Raw genomic sequence first — 18926 nt, forward strand, 5'->3', positions numbered from 1 at the left:
GAACATGCTTGTATTTGTGTGTGTGTGTATGTGTGTGTGAACATGTTTTCATTTTTCTCGGGTAAATACCTGTGAATGGAATTGTTGGGTCAAGGGTAGGTATGTGCTTAAGTTTATTAGAAACTGCCACATAGTTTTCCAATGTGGTTGTCCCATTTTATCCATCTATCTGCAGTGCATTGGGAATTTCTTTTGATGCCAAAAAGTTTATGTTATCAGTTGGTTTTTACTCTTCTGGTAGGTGTGATACTGCATCTCATCGTGCTTTCAGTTTTCATTTTCCTGATTTCATCTGTCAGTCTTTTTTTGTGTGAACTTCAGGTCTTTTGCCATTGTTTTTCTCAGGAAGGGGAGAGTTCATTGTTAAACTGTAATAGTTCCTCATATATTCTGGACATAAGTTCTTTATCAGACACAGGACTGCCAATCTTTCTCCCAGTCTAAGGCTTGTGTGGTCATATTCTTAATAGTGCCTTTGATTAGCACATTTTTGATGAGGTCCAATTTGATTTTTTTTCATTTTATGATGAATGATTTTTGACACAAATGAATTGAAAAAGTAGATCATTATTTCCTCCCATACAGAACTCCTCAATGGCTTCTCATATTTTGGGAATAAAACTCCAGTCTTTACCTTGACCTTCAAGGCTTGAATGATTTGGTCCTCAGAAGCTCTCCAGCTTCATCTCACACACCTTCTCCTTCTACCCCACTGAACCCTCACCACACGAATCTTCTTTCTGTTCCTTGACCACGCAAAGCCTGTGCTCACTTTAGAGTCCTTGCACTTACTGTTCCCGCTGCCAGAAATGCTCTTTCCTTACCTCTTGGGATGGATGGCTCCACCTCATCCTTTAGGTCTGGACTCACGTATCACCTCCTCAGAAGGCTAAAGTAGTGATGCGCAATCACCACTGGGCTCACCATCCTACTTCCTATTATCCATCTCTCTGACTGGAATGCCAAATCCTTGAGACTAGACACATTATATACTTAGGTGCTCAGCCAGTATTTGTTAAGGTGACAAATGAATTTCTTTGAAATGCTAGCCACTGAAGGCTTGGCATATTCCACAATGTACACGTGTGTGTGTGTGGTGCGCGCGTGTGTGTGTGTGGTGCGTGTGTGTGTGTGTGTGGTGCATGTGTGTGTGTGCAGGAGGTGGTAGAACAATGTAGGCAGTTTCAATAAATCAGTTTTAAATATTTCAAAGATGTCACCTTTACCAGCAATTTCAGCCTCATGAGTATCCAATCTTTTAATTGATTTGAAGGCATTCATTTGATTTCCATGTTCCATCCCACATGGAACTTCTCTCTGCCTTTGCACATCCTGATTTCTCTGCCTGGAACATTCTTCTTCCTCCTCCCAGAGCAACATCCTGACTTATGTGAAAACCTGGTTGGCTTCTCCAGAGAGCATTAGGGACCCCTCCTCAGAGCTACTGTGTCCTTTGGAGCTGACTCACTGAAAAAGAGCCTGATGCTGGGAAAGATTGAAGGCAAAAGGCAAAGGAGGTGGCAGAGGATGAGGGATGAGATGGTTAGATAGCATCACTGACTTAATGGACATGAATTTGAGCAAACTCCAGGAGATAGTGAAGGACAGGGAAGTGTGGCATGCTGCAGTCCACAGGGTCGCAAAGTGTCAGACATGACTTAGCGGCTGAACAACAAACAACCGTTACAGCGCTTGTCACTCTGTTTCAAATATCTGTTCACATGAGCATCTCCTTCTCTAGACTATGGGCTTCTCAAGGGCTAGGTCATCTATGTATTCCCAGCTCTGGCAAAAGCAAGCAAGCACTGGGCAAATATTTGTTGAACATGGCTATGTTTGTGTCTGAATGTTTGCGTCTCTCTAAAATTTATGTGTCACATCCTAACATGCAGGAGGTGGGGGCATTGGGAAGTAATTAGGTCACATAGGCGGAGCCCTCATGAATGAGATTAGTGCCCTAATGAAAGAAGCCCCAGGGAGCCCCTTTATCCCTTTGGCCATAAGAGGACACAGCAAAAAGACGACTGTCTGTGAACCAGGAAGCTGGCCCTCCTCAGACATCGGATCTGGCCCTACCTTGATCTTGGATGTCCCTGCCTCCAGAACTGCAAGAAATAAATGTCTGTTGTTTATAAGCCACCCCCTCCATGCTGGTCTGTGCTACGTTGTTATGGTAGTGCAAACAGACTAAGATGAATGTTGAATGAATGGACGAAGGTGCTTGTAAGGATGGTAGCATTGTGTCGAAAAGAAGAGAAAACAGTATCACTTAAATACCCCTAGGTAATTATCTCATAAATAACATGAGCTGGCTTGTTGAATGGTGACTCAACATGATTTTCTCCTTCTATGCTCTCCCTGCATCCACATCTCTAGAATCTCTATTTGCAGAGTTACATTCTACATGACATAACCTGAAAATCAAAGACACTAGCTAAAGATTTAAAAGATTGAAGTGATGTAGCCTTTACTGTTCCTATGCTGCTGCTGCTGCTGCTGCTAAGTCACTTTAGTTGTGTCTGACTCTGTGTGACCCCATAGACGGCAGCCCACCAGGCTCCCCTGTCCCTGGGATTCTCCAGGCAATAACACTGGAGTGGGTTGCCATTTAGAGTAGATATAATAAAACATGAGGTCAGTCAGCAACTTCTGTGTGTCCTTCTGCAATTCATTCATTTTAAGCTACAAGGAGCAGATATCAGCAGTACTAGTTCCCTGTGATTCATGCACTTCTGATTTTCCTTTTTATCCTAAGTACCAAGGATCTTTATTCTCAAGTCTGATATTGAATCTGTAGCTGTAGATAGATGTGTGGAGCCTTGGTGTCATCCTGTATGTCATGGTGACCAGGTCCCATCTGTTCCAAGGACAAAATTTCCGGAAGCTGAGGCAGAGTGTGCTCACAGGGCATTATCATGTGCCCGACTACCTATCATATGAAATAAGAACATTAATAGCAAGCATGCTGACCCTCAATCCGACAAACAGAGCTAGTTGACCTCATCTTTGGCAGCATCCATGGGTCAAGATAGGCCAGGAGGAGCCACTCCAGCTACTCTGTGAAGAGGACTTGTTGGTGTCGGTGTGGATGTCTCTGGGCTCGAGGTGGGCCAAGAGCCAGAGCTCAGAAAGCCTAAGCTTGAATAGACGCAGGGTGGGGTCCTGTACCATCCTTGTGAACCCCTACCTTGCTATGAAGAACTCCAGCACCCAAAACTCCAGCCTCCAAGCCCTGAGGTGTCCACCTTCATACCAGCCTGGCTATTTCCAGAGGAGACCATTGGGATGCTGGATACAACCGACAATTCAAAAGACAAGATCACCAATCCTACCACTCCCCTACCCATCCCATCTTCCTCGTGTGACTCTGGGGCCTCACTCTCCAACAGAGGCATCTATGGCATCCGAGGCACCAGCGACAGTCATGGCACCCCGACACCCACCGCACCCATGGGCGTCGTGGCACCTGCAGCACCCCCAACACCAGTGACACCCATGATACCAGCAACACCTGTGACACCAGCAGCAAAGCCCCAGAGGGAACCCACTACCCCCTGAGTGTGGCCAACACCACCGGACGCTCCTACCAAGCTGGGCAGTCCCACTCCCCAGCCACTCCCTCTGGCCTCAGCAAGAAAAAGAGGGGCGTGGCTGGGAGAATATGGAGGTTTATAAGAACGTTGTTGTGGGCTGCCCAGCAAAACCCGCACAAGTAAAGTAGGCCCAGAAACAACCCATGATGACTGACCAAGACAAAAAGAGCCCTGCCAAGCCCCCTGGGACCCAGTCAAGTGGACTATGGGATTCAAGTCCAGCACCTCCACGGCCTTCAGGAGCCCTGGCCAGCTGAGAGGATGGTCTGGAGCGGCCTGGGGACCAGAAGAGACGCCGCCCTGACTCAGCTGCCCCTCCTCTGCCACTGGGTGAAACTTCACAGACTGGACTGTCCCCCGGGGCATGTCCCCCTCCCCCCACACTCTCCCCTTCCATGTTAGTGCTGGAGGGGATAGTTTTTGCCAACTCTGGTTCTTCATAGTTTTCATTAACTTTATTTCTCCAGAAAGATGTATTGCCCTCTGTTTTGCATCCTGTTTTGCATCTTCTCCAGTTAGAGAAGTGTGTACCATGTAGCAGTTGGAGTTAATGACTGAAGAATTAGCGCGATCATTCTGAAGAGCAAGAATTGCTGCACTGCAGGGCAGAAGTGCAAAAAGAGGGTATTATCCTCTTGCACTGACGATACTGCACATTTACAGAAGGGCCAAGAAGAACTTTTGGTCCCTGTAATCATGACCTGGAAGCTTAGGATAGAATAGTAAGTGCCCTGAACTAGCCAGTGTTCAGTGTGGTCAGGTCCCTGTGCAGATAAGTTTCCTGAATGTCCTGCAGGAGTTGGGCTCTCTCCTGTCTCCTGTGGGGAGGGACCTGATGGATGGGGTTTGATTTGTTACAATATTTGTTTTATGTTTTGGTGTTTTGGCCTCATGGCATGTGGGATCTTAGTTCTCTGACCAGGGATCAAACTCGTACTGCAAAGTTGTAACCATTGGACTGCATGCATTCTTAGTCACTCAGTCATGTCCAAGTCTTTGTGACCCCATGGACTATGGCCTGCCAGGCTCCTCTGCCCATGGGGTTTTCCAGGCAAGAATACTGGAGTGGGTTGCCATACCCTCCTCCAGGGGATCTTCCCAACCCAGGCAATGAACCTGCATCTCTTATGTCTCCTACATTGGCAGGCAGCTTCTTTACCACTGGTGCCATCTGGGGAAGCCAACGCATATACAATACAGACACATGACAGTTTCCAGTACTGATGAGGATGTGAGCAGCTGGAACATCTGTATGTCACTGGTGGAAAACAGTTTGACAGTTTCTTCTAAACATGCACGTATCATATAGCCAGCAAATCCACTCCCAGGTGTTTATCAAAGAAGAATGAAAACTTGTTTTACACAAAAGTTTACACATTTATAAACTTTACTCATATAATCGTATAACATTTGTACAATTGAGTCTCAAGCTGCGTCTGCTTGAGCATACAAGAGATGTGTGTCATACTAGAGATGTGTGTCATTTTTCCCATCTGTCATATGGAAAAATGACACACATCTCTAGTATACTCAGATGGACTCAATTCAAGGAACAAATTGTTGATTTGCCCAATATTATGCATGAATCTTAAAGGTGTTTTGGTCAGTGAAAGAAGCTGGGCCTCAAAGGCCACATAATGTATGATCACACTTGCATGAAGTTCTGGAAAAGGTAAAATTGTAGGGACAGAAAATATATCAGTAATTGCCAGGGGGCTGGTTGGGATGGAGAAATTACTGATTACCAAAAAGGAAGATAAAGGAATCTGGGGGGTAATGGAGCTGTTAGGTGAGAAAACGTGGTGGTGGCTGAAAACCACTGTATTTGTTAAAACTATAAGAACTATAGGGGCTTCCCAGGTGGTGCCAGTGCTCAAGAATCCACCTGCCAAGGCAGGAGATTTATGAGATGAAGTTTCAATCCCTGGGCTGGGAAGATCCTGGAGAAGGAAATGGCTACCCACTCCAGTATTCTTGCCTGGAGAATTCCATGGACAGAGGAGCTTGGTGGGTTACTATCCATTGGGTCTGTAAAGAGTCAGACACTAAAGAGTGCACATGCACGCACACACACACGCACACACACACACCCGAGAAGTGTAAACCACAGAGCCAACTTGACTGCATGTCAAATGATAACCATCACCCAGGAGGTGGGGAGAACCCAAGAAGGCACGTAAGCTGTGACAAGAGTATAACTGTACAGCAGATGAATGCCGTAACCGCACTGAAGGGGCCAAGAAGAAAGAGGGTGAGCTGAGTCACCCTGGAAGAGGGTTCTGACTGAAGGCACTAAGGAAACAGACAGAAAGAACGCTGTACCCACACTGGGCATATTTTTTCCTTTTGCAGGGTGTATGCATCATCAGTTCTGGGACTACTTGATGTGTATACTAGAGTCACCAAGAAAATCCACTGCTGATAATCAGAGCCAGGTTCCCTCCCTGTCAGAGAAAGAAATTGGCAAAAAAAAAAAAAAAAAAAAGAGAGAGAGAGAGAGAAAAAAAGGTATAATCATACTATACCTTTACTATAATCATGACCCTTATGGTGCTGGACTGGTATCCAAGACTTAATTCAGTGTGAATTCATAGATACAGGAGATATGTGTGCACAATACCTATATCTATATGTATATATATGGAAGGATGGAAAGTAGAAGGAAGAAGGGATGGAAGGAGGGAAGGAATGAAGGAAAAAAAAAGAAAAGGAAATATCAGTACACTGTTGAAACACCTGCCATGCTCCATTGCTTATCTCATGTGACCTTGGAAACTCCAGGGGGAATTTCAATTCCCACAACATGAATTTCCTGTAGAAAGACTCACTGCTAATCTTGAAGCGCTATACAGTTGAGCCTTAAACAATGGTTTGGGGTTGGGTGGTGGGGGGTTGAGGCACCAGCCTTCCCTGCCACGGAAAATCCATGTATAACCTGCAGTTGACCCTCTGGTACGCTCAGTTCCTCTGTGTTCACCGTTCCGCATCCATGAGTTTTTTTATCTGGCCCTGTATAGTGTAGTATTTACCAGTCATTGAAATCTGTGTGTAAGGGGACCCAAGCAGTTCAAACCCATCAACTGTATAAGAGCTGGATGGTATTGGGAGCGGTTACTCACCAAAACCAAATGGGTGTTAGTTCTGTGCTGCTGCTTTACCACCTACCACCCACCTCCATTCCTGCTCCAGGTCGCACACTTGGAGCTTCTTTCCCCCCTTGACATTCTCTCAGCTGTGATTCACAGGAAGTAAGCGTCCAGGACAAGGGAGTGAGAGTGGATCTCTGTGTGTTCTTTTCTGAGTCCTGTAACCCACGCTCCCAAGTTCAGCCCAGAGCACTAAGCCCACCAGGGTCCAGCCCACCTGGACCCACAGAAATGCCGCCAAGGTGACATTACCCCAGGCCATGCCACTGAATAATCAAAGTACATTTATTTTTGAATTACTAGTCAGAATCATGACAGAACTCTTATGTGATAGAAACAGTAGTAAAATACAGTACACAGCAATGTCATTTGAATGATATCAAAGACAAATGGTACACCAGCACATGAAAAATAGTCACTTTAACTACAAAGATGAAGAAATTTAATAGGAAATTTTGTTGCTAAGAAAAATATATGTCCCATATCTTTATTACATACTGTACAAAATAAAATATTGCACCTATAAGTCATATAAAAATATATACAAAGAGTATTGTACAAATGCTCTTTTAACTCAAAACCTCCAGCAATCAAGTGTGATTGGTGATGAACAACTCAGGGGCTGGCGTGTCCTCGTCACCTCCCTGTACCCACTCCCACTGCCACACCCTCCAGTATAGTAGCTCTCATCCTGGTGTCAGTGAGGCTGCAGTGACGACAAGAGCTGCAGTGCTCAGGATACGGCAGGGACTCAGCACGCTTGTCTAGACACACCCAAAGCCAGAGCCCACTGTTCACTTACGTGTGACCAGGGACTAGGGCCAGCACACCTGCCTCAGCAGACTCTGCTGCCACAGGCTGCAGGCAGCTGTAACCCCAAAGAAAGACGTATGACCACTTATTTGGGGCTGGGTGCCAACTAATGCCGTAACTGGTAAGATGGAAGGAAAGAGCCCCAGCTTTAGAACATAATAACATTCACTCCAAACTTCATCTTCACCCTGACACCATCACTGACCCCAAACCCAAACCCACACCAACTCTGACCTAACCCTAATCCATAAAGTCAACTCCAGCCTCAACCCCAACTTAACTTCCACTCTCAACTAACCCAACCCTGAAACTAAAACCAACCCTAAACTTACTCACCAAACCCCAACTCTAACCCCTCATCCTAACTGTACATTACAGCTCAACCCTAATTCACTTTGGATTCACCGAAAAATCAGTTCAAACTAAAACAGTTATTTACTATAAATGACTCTGGTCAGCTATCATGTTTCGTAGTTACATTACTTTCTTACAATTTTTCCAAAATAAAAATCCTTAGGAATATTACTTTCTGCATAAATTAGGTCTTATAAGACTTTGATTTTCTGTTTGTGTGCAAGAGAATAGTGCTTAGAAAAGTCTCATTCACAGCTCTTAAAAGGACGCTTTGAATATACTTCAAAATCAGTAGACAAGGTGGACTTCCCCTCTCCTTTGAATTCTAAGATCCCTCATTTGCTCACACATTTCCTTCCACAGTTGTGAAACGGCAGCCACGTTTACTCTGTGTTTCCTTCCACAGGTTCTCTTAAGAGCGAGGACAAGGTGCCATTCCCCCCAGGACCTCTGGGTCAGTCAGGGTTACAAGCCTGTCCAGAGTGACTCTCTCTCACAGATGACACGTTATAATCCATAGAAATGCCATCAGAGCCAACATCTTAACGACTAGTGGCCAGAGCTTCTAAAACGTAGATGCCTTATCAACCTGCTGCAACCCTAGAACTGAGAGAAGCCACCAGCTGCTGTGTTTGCCAAGTCTTCAGGATGTCCCACTCTGTGCTTGTCTACAAACAACAGGAAGAGGCAGCCAGTGACAGTGCACTGGTGACCTTGGGGGTCTCCCGAGGTCTCAAGTGCAAAGGCGTGCCTGCTACTTACGGGATTTTATGTTAGTCCTGGAATATATCACTTAAAAGAGTTGGAATTAAAAACCAGTCATGGGGACATGACAGCATCCAATGTTAACAGTGGTGATTTTGCATCGACTTTGGTTTGATCGTAGAATCAAGAGACTTTTAGAGAAGTATTACACATGTTTTGGATCAAGCTACATGGGGGAAAAAAGAGTTTTACATTTTTGTTTTACCTTCACAGCAGCATAATGACCCCCACAAAGTTTTATCCTTCTTGACACGACTGACAGCACCTTCGTTTGTAGTGGTCTAGCGAACACAAATGAAGATGCTTTACAAACGTACAGTAGTGAGTTGTGTCTGTGCAGTCTCCTGAAAAATATATATATATATACATATCCATTTAACATGGAGCTCATTAGAGACCTAGAGTTTTATGAAAAGTAGAAACCGAGATCAGAGTGAAGCAAAGTAACTAGGCTTGGGTTAGGGTCATTGCTCTGCACTAGAGTCAGAAGTGCCCTGAGGGCTTCCCTGGTGGCTCAGTGGATGAGAATCTGCCTGACAATGCAGGAGATACAGGGTTCAATCCCTGGTCTGGGAAGATCCCACATGCCATGGGGTAACTAAGCCTGTGAACCACATGGGTCTATGCTCTAGTGATGGGAGCGACAACCACTGAGCCCCCACACCCTAGAGCCCATGCTCCGAAACAAGAGAAGATATTTCAATGAGAAGTCTGTGCACTGCAACTGGAGAGTAGGTCCAACTCATCACAGCTACAGAGAAAAAGCCTGTGCAGCAACGAAGACCCAGTGCAGCCAAAAATAATAGATAAATAACATTTTTTTTAAAAAGGGCCCTGGACCCACTTCTTAGCTGGGCCAGGTGGCTTCTCGCTGCCCTGTGGGGACTTCAGATTCCTCAGGCCACCTGCTCCTCTCACTAGCTTTGGGGGCATCATGGACCCTGGGAAAGCTATGGACCTGCTTTCTAGAAAAATACGTACATGATTCCATTTCACATAGAACTTCAGGACACTGGCATGCCTGCCCAACCCCATCCAGGGAAGCCCTGGCAGAGGGGCTGAGTCTCCAGGCAGGAGGGATTCTGTGGAGAGGTGATCGGTGTGGCCACCCTACTCCCTCAACTGGTTTTTCTCTAAAGAACACCGAGCCACACCCACATCAAAGCAGATATTCCCCCAACATCCCAAGATCCCACACCCATTCAGAATGGCCCTGTGGACGATACCCTGACAAGCCTGGCTCCCTGAGGTCAGGTTAGGACAAGGTTTGGGGGCAGCTGTGATACCTGTGAGGGGTACGTACTGTCACAGGAAGGCCCCAGGCAGTGCTGCCAGGAAGCAGGTTTCTTCCCAGGTGCACAGCGTGTCTTAGTCACCGGCTTGCAGCTCCCTGGGTGGACACAGTCAACTTTCCGAGACTGGAAGCCTCGGCCACAGGCTGTGGTGCAGGGCTTCCAAGGGCCTGCACGCCAACACGCATCACAAGCTCCCAGCAAGCAGTTCTTCTGAACGATGGGTCTGTGATGAAAACAAACAAACAAACAAAACAATGGAAAATGGGAGAAGCCTGGGATCAACTCTTTCACTGTACCATCTTTTCAGTGTATGAAAGGTCTGACAGTTAGGACCTTATTCACTGATTGGCACTGTTCCTGGCGGACTAAGCAAAGAGGTGGAGGAATCCGGACCTTAATGAAGGCAATCAAAGCACATGTTTCCGTGAGCCTCCAACACCCACTCAAGGCCTGCGCCCCAAAAGATCACTCTCCAGAGAGAACAAAATGGCAGAGGAATAGGTGGGCATGGAGTACATCTCCATGGATACATCAGGAATACACCTTCAGACACAAAAGTGCCTTCAGAACACCAGCTGAGAGTGGACAGGAGTACCTGACAAGAGGAAAAGAATATATCAGCTGAGTTCAGTTCAGTCGCTCAGGCGTGTCCGACTCTTTGAGACCCCATGAATCGCAGCACGCCAGGCCTCCCTGTCCATCACCAACTCCCAGAGTTCACTTAGACTCACGTCCATTGAGTCAGTGATGCCATCCAGCCATCTCATCCTCTGTCATCCCCTTCTCCTCCTGCCCCCAATCCCTCCCAGCATCAGAGTCTTTTCCAATGAGTCAACTCTTCACATGAGGTGGCCAAAGTACTGGAGTTTCAGCTTTAGCATCATTCCTTCCAAAGAACACCCAGGGCTGATCTCCTTCAGAATGGACTGGTTGGATCTCCTTGCAGTCCAAGGGACTCTCAAAAGTCTTCTCCAACACCACAGTTCAAAAGCATCAATTCTTTGGCACTCAGCCTTCTTCAGAGTCCAACTCTCATATCAATACATGACCACTGGAAAAACCATAGCCTTGACTAGACGGACCTTTGTTAGCAAAGTAATGTCTCTGCTTTTCAATATGCTATCTAGGTTGTTCATAACTTTTCTTCTGAGGAGTAAGTGTCTTTTAATTTCATGGCTGCAGTCACCATCTGCAGTGATTTTGGAGCCCAAAAAAATAAAGTCTGACACTGTTTCCACTGTTCCCCCATCTATTTCCCATGAACTGATGGGACCAGATGCCATGATCTTTGTTTTCTGAATGTTGAGTTTTAAGCCAACTTTTTCACTCTCCTCTTTCACCTTCATCAAGAGGCTTTTAGTTCCTCTTCACTTTCTGCCATAAGGGTGGTGTCATCTGCATATCTGAGGTTATTGATATTTCTCCCGGCAATCTTGATTCCAGCTTGTGCTTCTTCCAGCCCAGCATTTCGCATGATAAGTTAAATTCTGCATATAAGTTAAATAAACAGGGTGACAATATACAGCCTTGATGTACTCCTTTTCCTATTTGGAACCAGTCTGTTGTTTCATGTCCAGTTTTAACTGTTGCTTCCTGACCTGCATACAAATTTTAGAACCATGCAAAACTCAGTAAGATGAAGAAACTAGGGGGAAAAAACTGGAGTGTTAGTGAAGGAAAGTTGCATGGCTCAAGGTAGCCTGGAGTTAAAACTCCCCTGCAGGTCCTCCCCACCATTCTAGGCAAAACAAAGAACTCTCTTACCCAAATGAAAAATAGACATTAGGTTGATTACACCCAGCTCCAAGCTGGCCCAGCCTCTGGCCGATCTCCAGAACTCCTTGCCCCAGCTGTTTAAGAGATAACTACTCCCAGCAACCTTGGAGAAGAACAGGCCCCCTTAAGACAGTAGCTTTCTACATACATGCCTATATATACTTACTCTTTTCTTAGATAAGTGCATTCATGCACGCTAAGTCGCTTCAGTCGTGTCTGACTCTGTGCGACCCCACAGACGGCAGCCCACCAGGCTCCTCTGTCGCTGGGATTCTCTAGGCAAGAATACTGGAGTGGGTTGCCAACTCCTTCTCCACAAGTTCTATGCTGCTGCTGCTAAGTCGCTTCAGTCGTGTCCAACTCTGTGCGACCCCACAGACGGCCTCCTACCAGGCTCCTCTGTCCCTGGGATTTTCCAGGCAAGAACACTGGAGTGGGTTGCCATTTCCTTCTCCAAGGCATGAAAGTGAAAAGTGAAAGTGAAGTCGCTCAGTCATGTCCGACTCTTAGCGACCTCATGGACTGCAGCCTACCAGGCTCCTCCATCCATGGGATTTTCCAGGCGAGAGTACTGGAGTGGCAGCAGCTCGCTAATCTGACTGCTGCCCCTTCTGGCCTCATTAAAGGTGATCTGTTCCCGTAGAGTGCCAGTCTCGTTCTTTTTCTGAACCTCGCCTACTCTAACTCCGGACCTTACAGTTAGTAAGACTGGACCTACCCTTACCTGCCCTTAGCAGGTGGGGGAAATGAAGCAGGGGGCAGGGGTCCCAGCCCCACATCGGGGCAACTGTTTGAGTCAGAGGAGAAACGTTTAAGGTTGTGAGTGAAACAGCTGATCTGTGGCAGCCTAAATGGAATGAGAATCAGACAGTCCTTGCCACAGCCATACATACCCCAGACAGGGATGCAGGTCCCCTAGAAGACGCAGAGGCTGGAAGCTGGAGTTTAGGGATTGTGGAGCAATCCCAGGGCGAGGGCTGCTGTTGATTGTGGAGACATGGAGTGAGGGGAGGTGAGGGAGGAGATTGTGGTGGGAAATGGCTGTGGAGGAAAGCCAGGCAGCCATGGAAGCAAGGCGATACTGCTGAGTCATGCACAGAGGATGGAACCATCACCATAGCCTCTCTCTCCCCACACACCAGCATCAGCAGCTGAATAATAGAGAGACTGGCCTGTCAAATGCCTGACACGCTGAACTACAGTGTAGGACCCCAGCCAGGGTGCCCCTTTAAGTGTCTGGTGTGCCAATCTACACAGTAGGACCCCAGCTAGGGGGGTTCCTCTATGTGCCTGACCTGTTGAACAACAGAGAAGCACCCCGGGCAAGGGAGCCATCTAAGTGCCTGAACAAGCAGAGCACAGAGAAAGACTGGCCAAAGAGCCCTTCTGATTGCCAGCTACAAGAGGCTTGAAAAAAGATTCTGATAGGGCCATATCTCCTGTGGCAGAGGCAGTCCGTGTCCCTGCACACCTGGCACCACCAGGGTCCCCACAAGCCAAGTTGCTGCACCACCTTCACGCTCAACTCTCACTGGGACAGAGCTGCCACAGGCAGAAAAACTCTTGTGTCTATGCACACAGGATCGCTTCGGTCGTGTCCAACTCTTTGCGACCCTGTGAACTGTGGCCTGCCAGGCTACTCTGTCAGGGAGGCGGGGTTCTCCAGGCAAGAATCTAGAGCGTACTGGCCAATACTGGTTGCAATACCCTTCTAGAGCACTATATTTCCTGCTGCCCTAGCTGCCAACTCCCTTGAGTACCTGGTGCTGTCAGAACCCCTGCAACCCAAGCAGCTGCACCACCTCCACACCTCTGGCCCTCACTGGGGCAGACCCAACTCCTCCACAGCAGCCTCAGGAGCAAACCCCAGTGGACGACCCACATGCAGAGGTGGCAATAAAACTACCATTGAAACCCAGGGGCAGTGTGGCTAAGGGAGAAGACTCAAAGCCTTCCCACCAGCTGTACAAGTTGCAGATTAAATCCACACAACTAGGCAGATTCTGTGTCTATGGAATATATAAAAGATCACTGAGAGCTCCTACAAAAGAAAACGCACTAGTTTTGACAGCTGTGGACACTGGAGGCAAGAACACATAGGAGAAGGACCAGATTAGAATCTGAGCTGCCCTCACAGCAGGTCCAGAGATCGGCACAATGTTGGAAGGCATCCTAGGGAGGTGAGGCGGACTGTGACTCCCAGTGCAGGAAAGGACTCTGACAGCAGGGACTCAAGAAAAACTCATGTTTTGACTTTTTCTGTCAATTCTTTTGGATTTTTTCTCTTTTCATTCCCCCCCCCCTCTGTTGTAGTTGTCGATTTTATTGGCACTATGAAATCTAATTAAGCTTTCGAGGGTTTTTTTTTTTTTTTCTCAGTCACATATTTTATAGCTGTTATAAACCTCTGCCTCTATGTTGGGCTTTTGCAGTTCTGTGGAGCTTTCCTTTTTTTTTTTTTTTCTTTTGCGTCTTTTCTCTTTTTTAATTTTAATTTTTTAAACCTATTATTATTTTTCTACATTTATTCATTTGCTTTTCCTACTGTTCTTTGCCCCTTGCAGTTAATCTTTAATGTATATAAATCTTCTACATCTACCTCTATTTAACTTTGCAAATCTATTCTTTCTTTCTTTTCTTTCTTTCCTTTCCTCTCAACATTTTGTTAGCTTTATTTTCATTGCTTTATTCTCCAGTTGGCACCTTGCTTTAGTTTAGTTTTCCAGTTTGTGCTTTAGTTAGTTTTGTTCTTAACTTGTAGATATAAATTTTGGTTTCCTTTGTTTGCCAGATCAATCTATTGTACTTTATTTTTGTTGGACGGTTTTGATTTTGGTCATGGGTGTATATGTATATGTGTATATTCCATTATTTTCATTATTATTTGCCTGATTTTGTAACTGCAGTTTGTCCGGGATACATCTTTGGTTTCTCATTTTTGGATATTTGTTTTAATTTCACTTAATGCCATAACAAACCACTTGTGGAATCTTCATTCCTGACCAGAGATCAAGCCCTGAGCCTTTGGAGTGGGAGCACTAACTCCAAGACTCTAGACTAACAGAGAACTAAACCTAGGGGGTATCAAACGGTGAGAACTCACACAAAGGAAACCATTTGAATACAAGACCTGGCATCACCCAACCACCAGATGAGGTTGTTCACCTCATCTAAACAACAAACAAAACAAAAATACAAATCCAGTCATCAGCAGACAGGATTACCACCTCACTTGCTTGCCTTGCCCATCAGAGGAAAAACAAACAAATAACTCAGCACAAATCTCACCCTATAGGAAGCTTACACAAACCACTGGACCCACCTTAGGAGGGCAGACACAAAAAGGAAGAAACAATTCAACTTTGAAGTGTGGGAAAAGGAGGCCTCAAACATAATAAGTTAAAAAAATAATGAAAAGGCAGAGAAATACTACATAAATGAAGGAACAAACTAGAAACACAGAAGTCCAAATAAATGAAGATGAAATAGGTAAACTACCTGAAAAATAATTTAAAAATAATGATAGTAAAGATGATCAAAAACCTTGAAAGTAGAATGGAGAAAATGCAAGAATCAATTAACAAAGATCTAGAAGAATTAAAGAATAAACATACAGAGACAAACAACACAATTACTGAAATTAAAAATACTCTAGACGGAATCAATAGATTTCTGAAGCAGAACAAATCAGTGAGCTAGAAGATAAAATGGTGGAAATAACTTCTGAAGAGCAGAATAAAGTAAAAATGAAAAGAACTGAGGATAGTTTCAGAGACCTCTGGGACAATATCAAACACACCATTAGAATTATAGGGGTCCCAGAAGAAGAAGAGAAAAAGAAAGGGTATAAGAAGATTTTTGAAGAGATTATAGTTGAAAACGTCCCCAAAATGGAAAAGGAAATAGTCAATCAAGTCCAAGAGGCACAAAGAGTCCCATACAGGATAAACCCAAGGAGAAACACGCCTAGACACATACTAATCAAACTAACAAAGACTAAACACAAAGAAAGAATATTAAAAGCAGCAAGGGAGAAGCAACAAGTAACATACAAGGGAAACGCCATACACTTAACAGCTGATCTTTCAGCAGAAACTCTGCAGGCCAGAAGGGAATGGCAGGATATATTTAAAGTACTGAACGGAAAAAATCTACAGCCAAGATTACTGTACCTGACAAGGATCTCATTCAAAATTAATGGAGAAATAAAATGCTTTTCAGACAAGCAAAAGTTAAGAGAATTCAGTACCACCAAACCATCTTTACAACAAACGTTAAAGGGGCTTATATAGTCAAGAAATACAAGAGAAGAAAAAAAGATCTACAAAATCAACCCCAAACAATTAAGAAAATGGCAATGGGAACATATATATCAATAATTACTTTAAACGTAAACAGATTAAATGCTCCAACCAAAAGACACAGACTGGCTGAATGGATACAAAAACAAGACCCATATATATGCTGTCTACAAGAAACTTCAGACCTAAAGACACATATAGACTGAAAGTGAGAGGATGGAAAAATATATTCCATGCAAATGGCAAGCACAAGAAAGCTGGAGTAGCAATCTTCATATTGGACAAAATAGACCTTAAAATAAAGAAGATTACAAGAGATAAGGAAGGACACTACATAATGATCAAGGGATCAATCCAAGAGGAAGATGTAACAATTGTAAATATCTATGCACCCAACATAGGAGCACCTCAGTACATAAGACAAACACTAACGGACACAAAGAAGAAATTGACAGTAACATAATAATAGTAGGAAACTTTAACACCCCATTCACACCAAAGGATAGATCATCAAAACAGAAAATTAATAAGGAAACACAAGTCTTAAATGATACATTAGATGAGATGGATCTCATTGATAACTTCAGACATTCCATCCAAATGCAGAAGGATACACCTTCCTCTCAAGTGCACATGGAATATTCTCCAGGATAGACACATTTTGGGTCACAAATCAAACCTCAGTAAATTTAAGAAAACTGAAATTGTATCAAGCATCTTCTCCAACCACAATGCTATGAGACTAGATATCAATTACAAGAAAACATTTTGTAAGAAACACAAACACATGGAGATTAAACAACACGTTTCTAAAAACCCAACAGGTTACTGATGAAATCAAAAGGGAAATCAAAAAATTTCTAGAAACAAATGACAGTGAAAACATGACAACTCAAAACCTATGGGATACAGCAAAAGTAGTTCTAAGAGGGAAGTTTATACCAATAAAATCCTACCTCAAGAAACAAGAGAAACATCAAATATACAACCTAAATTTATACCTAAAAGAAACTGAAAAAGAAGAACAAAAAACCCCCAAAATTAGTAGAAGGAAAGAAATCATAAAGATCTGAGCAGAAATAAATGAAAAAGAAATAAAAGAAACAATAGTAAAGATTAATAAAACTAAAAGATGGTTCTTTGAGAAGATAAAATTGACAAGCCTTTACCCAGATTCATCAAGAAAAAAGAGAGGAGAATCAAATCAACAAAACTAGAAATGAAAAAGGAGAGGTTACAACAGACAATGCAAAAATACAAAGGATTATAAGAGACTATTATGAACAACTATATGGCAATAAAATAGATAACCTGGAAGAAATGGACAGATTCTTAGAAAAGTTCAATCTTCTAAGACTGAACCAGGAAGAAACAAAAATTATGAACAACCCAATTACAAGCACTGAAATTGAAGATATGATCAAAAACCTCCCAAAAAACAAAAGTCCAGGACCAGATAGATTCACAGGAGAATTCTATCAAACATTTATTATTTTTTTTCCCCTTGGAGTTCTTTTATTTTTTATTTTTTTTAAATATAAATTTATTTTAATTGGAGGTTAATTACTTTACAATATTGTATTGGTTTTGCTGTACATCAACATGAATCCGCCACAGGTATACACGCATTCCCCATCCCGAACCCCCCTCCCTCCTCCCTCCCCATACCATCCCTCTGGGTCGTCCCTGTGCACCAGCCCCAAGCAGCCAGTATCATGCATCAAACTTGGGCTGGCGATTTGTTTCATATATGATCTTATACATGTTTCAATGCCATTCTCCCAAACCATCCCACCCCCTCCCTCTCCCACAGAGTCCAAAAGACTGTTCTATACATCTGTGTCTCTTTTGCTGTCTCGTATACAGGGTTATCGTTACCATCTTTCTAAATTCCATATGTATGCATTAGTATACTGTATTGGTGTTTTTCTTTCTGGCTTACTTCAGTCTGTATAATAGGCTCCAGTTTCATCCATCTCATTAGAACTGATTCAAATGTATTCTTTTTAATGGCTGAGTAATACTCCATTGTGTATATGTACCAGTGCTTTCTTATCCATTCATCTGCTGATGGACATCTAGGTTGCTTCCATGTCCTGGCTATTATAAACAGTGCTATAATGAACATTGGGGTACACATGTCTCTTTCAATTCTGGTTTCCTCGGTGTGTATGCCCAGCACTGGGATTGCTGGGTCATATGGTAGTTTTTTAAGGAATCTCCACACTGTTCCCCATAGTGGCTGTACTAGTTTGCATTCCCACCAACAGTGTAAGAGGGTTCCCTTTTCTCTACACCCTCTCCAGCATTTATTGCTTGTAGACTTTTGGATCGCAGCCACTCTGACTGGCGTGAAATGGTACCTCATTGTGGTTTTGATTTGCATTTCTCTGATAATGAGTGATGTTGAGCATCTTTTCATGTGTTTGTTAGCCATCTGTATGTCTTCTTTGGAGAATTGTCTATTTAGTTCTTTGGCCCATTTTTTGATTGGGTCATTTATTTTTCTGGAACTGAGCTGCAGGAGTTGCTTGTATATTTTTGAGATTAGTTGTTTGTCAGTTGCTTCATTTGCTATTATTTTCTCCCATTCTGAAGGCTGTCTTTTCACCTTGCTTATAGTTTCCTTTGTTGTGCAGAAGCTTTTAAGTTTAATTAGGTCCTATTTATTTTTGCTTTTATTTCCAATATTCTGGGAGGTGGGTCATAGAGGATCCTGCTGTGATTTATGTCAGAGAGTGTTTTGCCTATGTTCTCCTCTCGGAGTTTTATAGTTTCTGGTCTTACGTTTAGATCTTTAATCCATTTTGAGTTTATTTTTGTGTATGGTGTTAGAAAGTGTTCTAGTTTCATTCTTTTACAAGTGGTTGCCCAGTTTTCCCA

At 43.9% G+C, this 18926-nt stretch overlaps 1 protein-coding gene across 7 annotated transcripts in view; it reads right to left on the bottom strand.

Annotated features, from left to right (window-relative positions):
* Positions 1 to 7006: 7006 nt before the first annotated feature.
* ADAMTSL3 (ADAMTS like 3) overlaps positions 7007 to 18926 on the bottom strand; it is a 410509-nt gene continuing 398589 nt past the window's right edge. For 6 of the 7 annotated variants that reach the window (XM_061394516.1, XM_061394517.1, XM_061394521.1 and 3 more), the window contains 2 exons: positions 9975 to 10189; positions 7007 to 9015 (listed from right to left, as the gene is read on the bottom strand). In XM_061394516.1, the coding sequence (XP_061250500.1) occupies positions 8909 to 9015; positions 9975 to 10189 (322 nt within the window). In that variant the 3' untranslated portion in view covers positions 7007 to 8908. Of the gene's footprint in view, positions 9016 to 9957; positions 10190 to 18926 lie in introns of all 7 variants that reach the window. The other variant, XM_061394518.1, reaches the window with a different exon arrangement.

The sequence above is a fragment of the Bos javanicus genome, chromosome 21, assembly GCF_032452875.1.
Source record: "Bos javanicus breed banteng chromosome 21, ARS-OSU_banteng_1.0, whole genome shotgun sequence".
NCBI classification, from domain to species: Eukaryota; Metazoa; Chordata; class Mammalia; order Artiodactyla; family Bovidae; genus Bos; species Bos javanicus.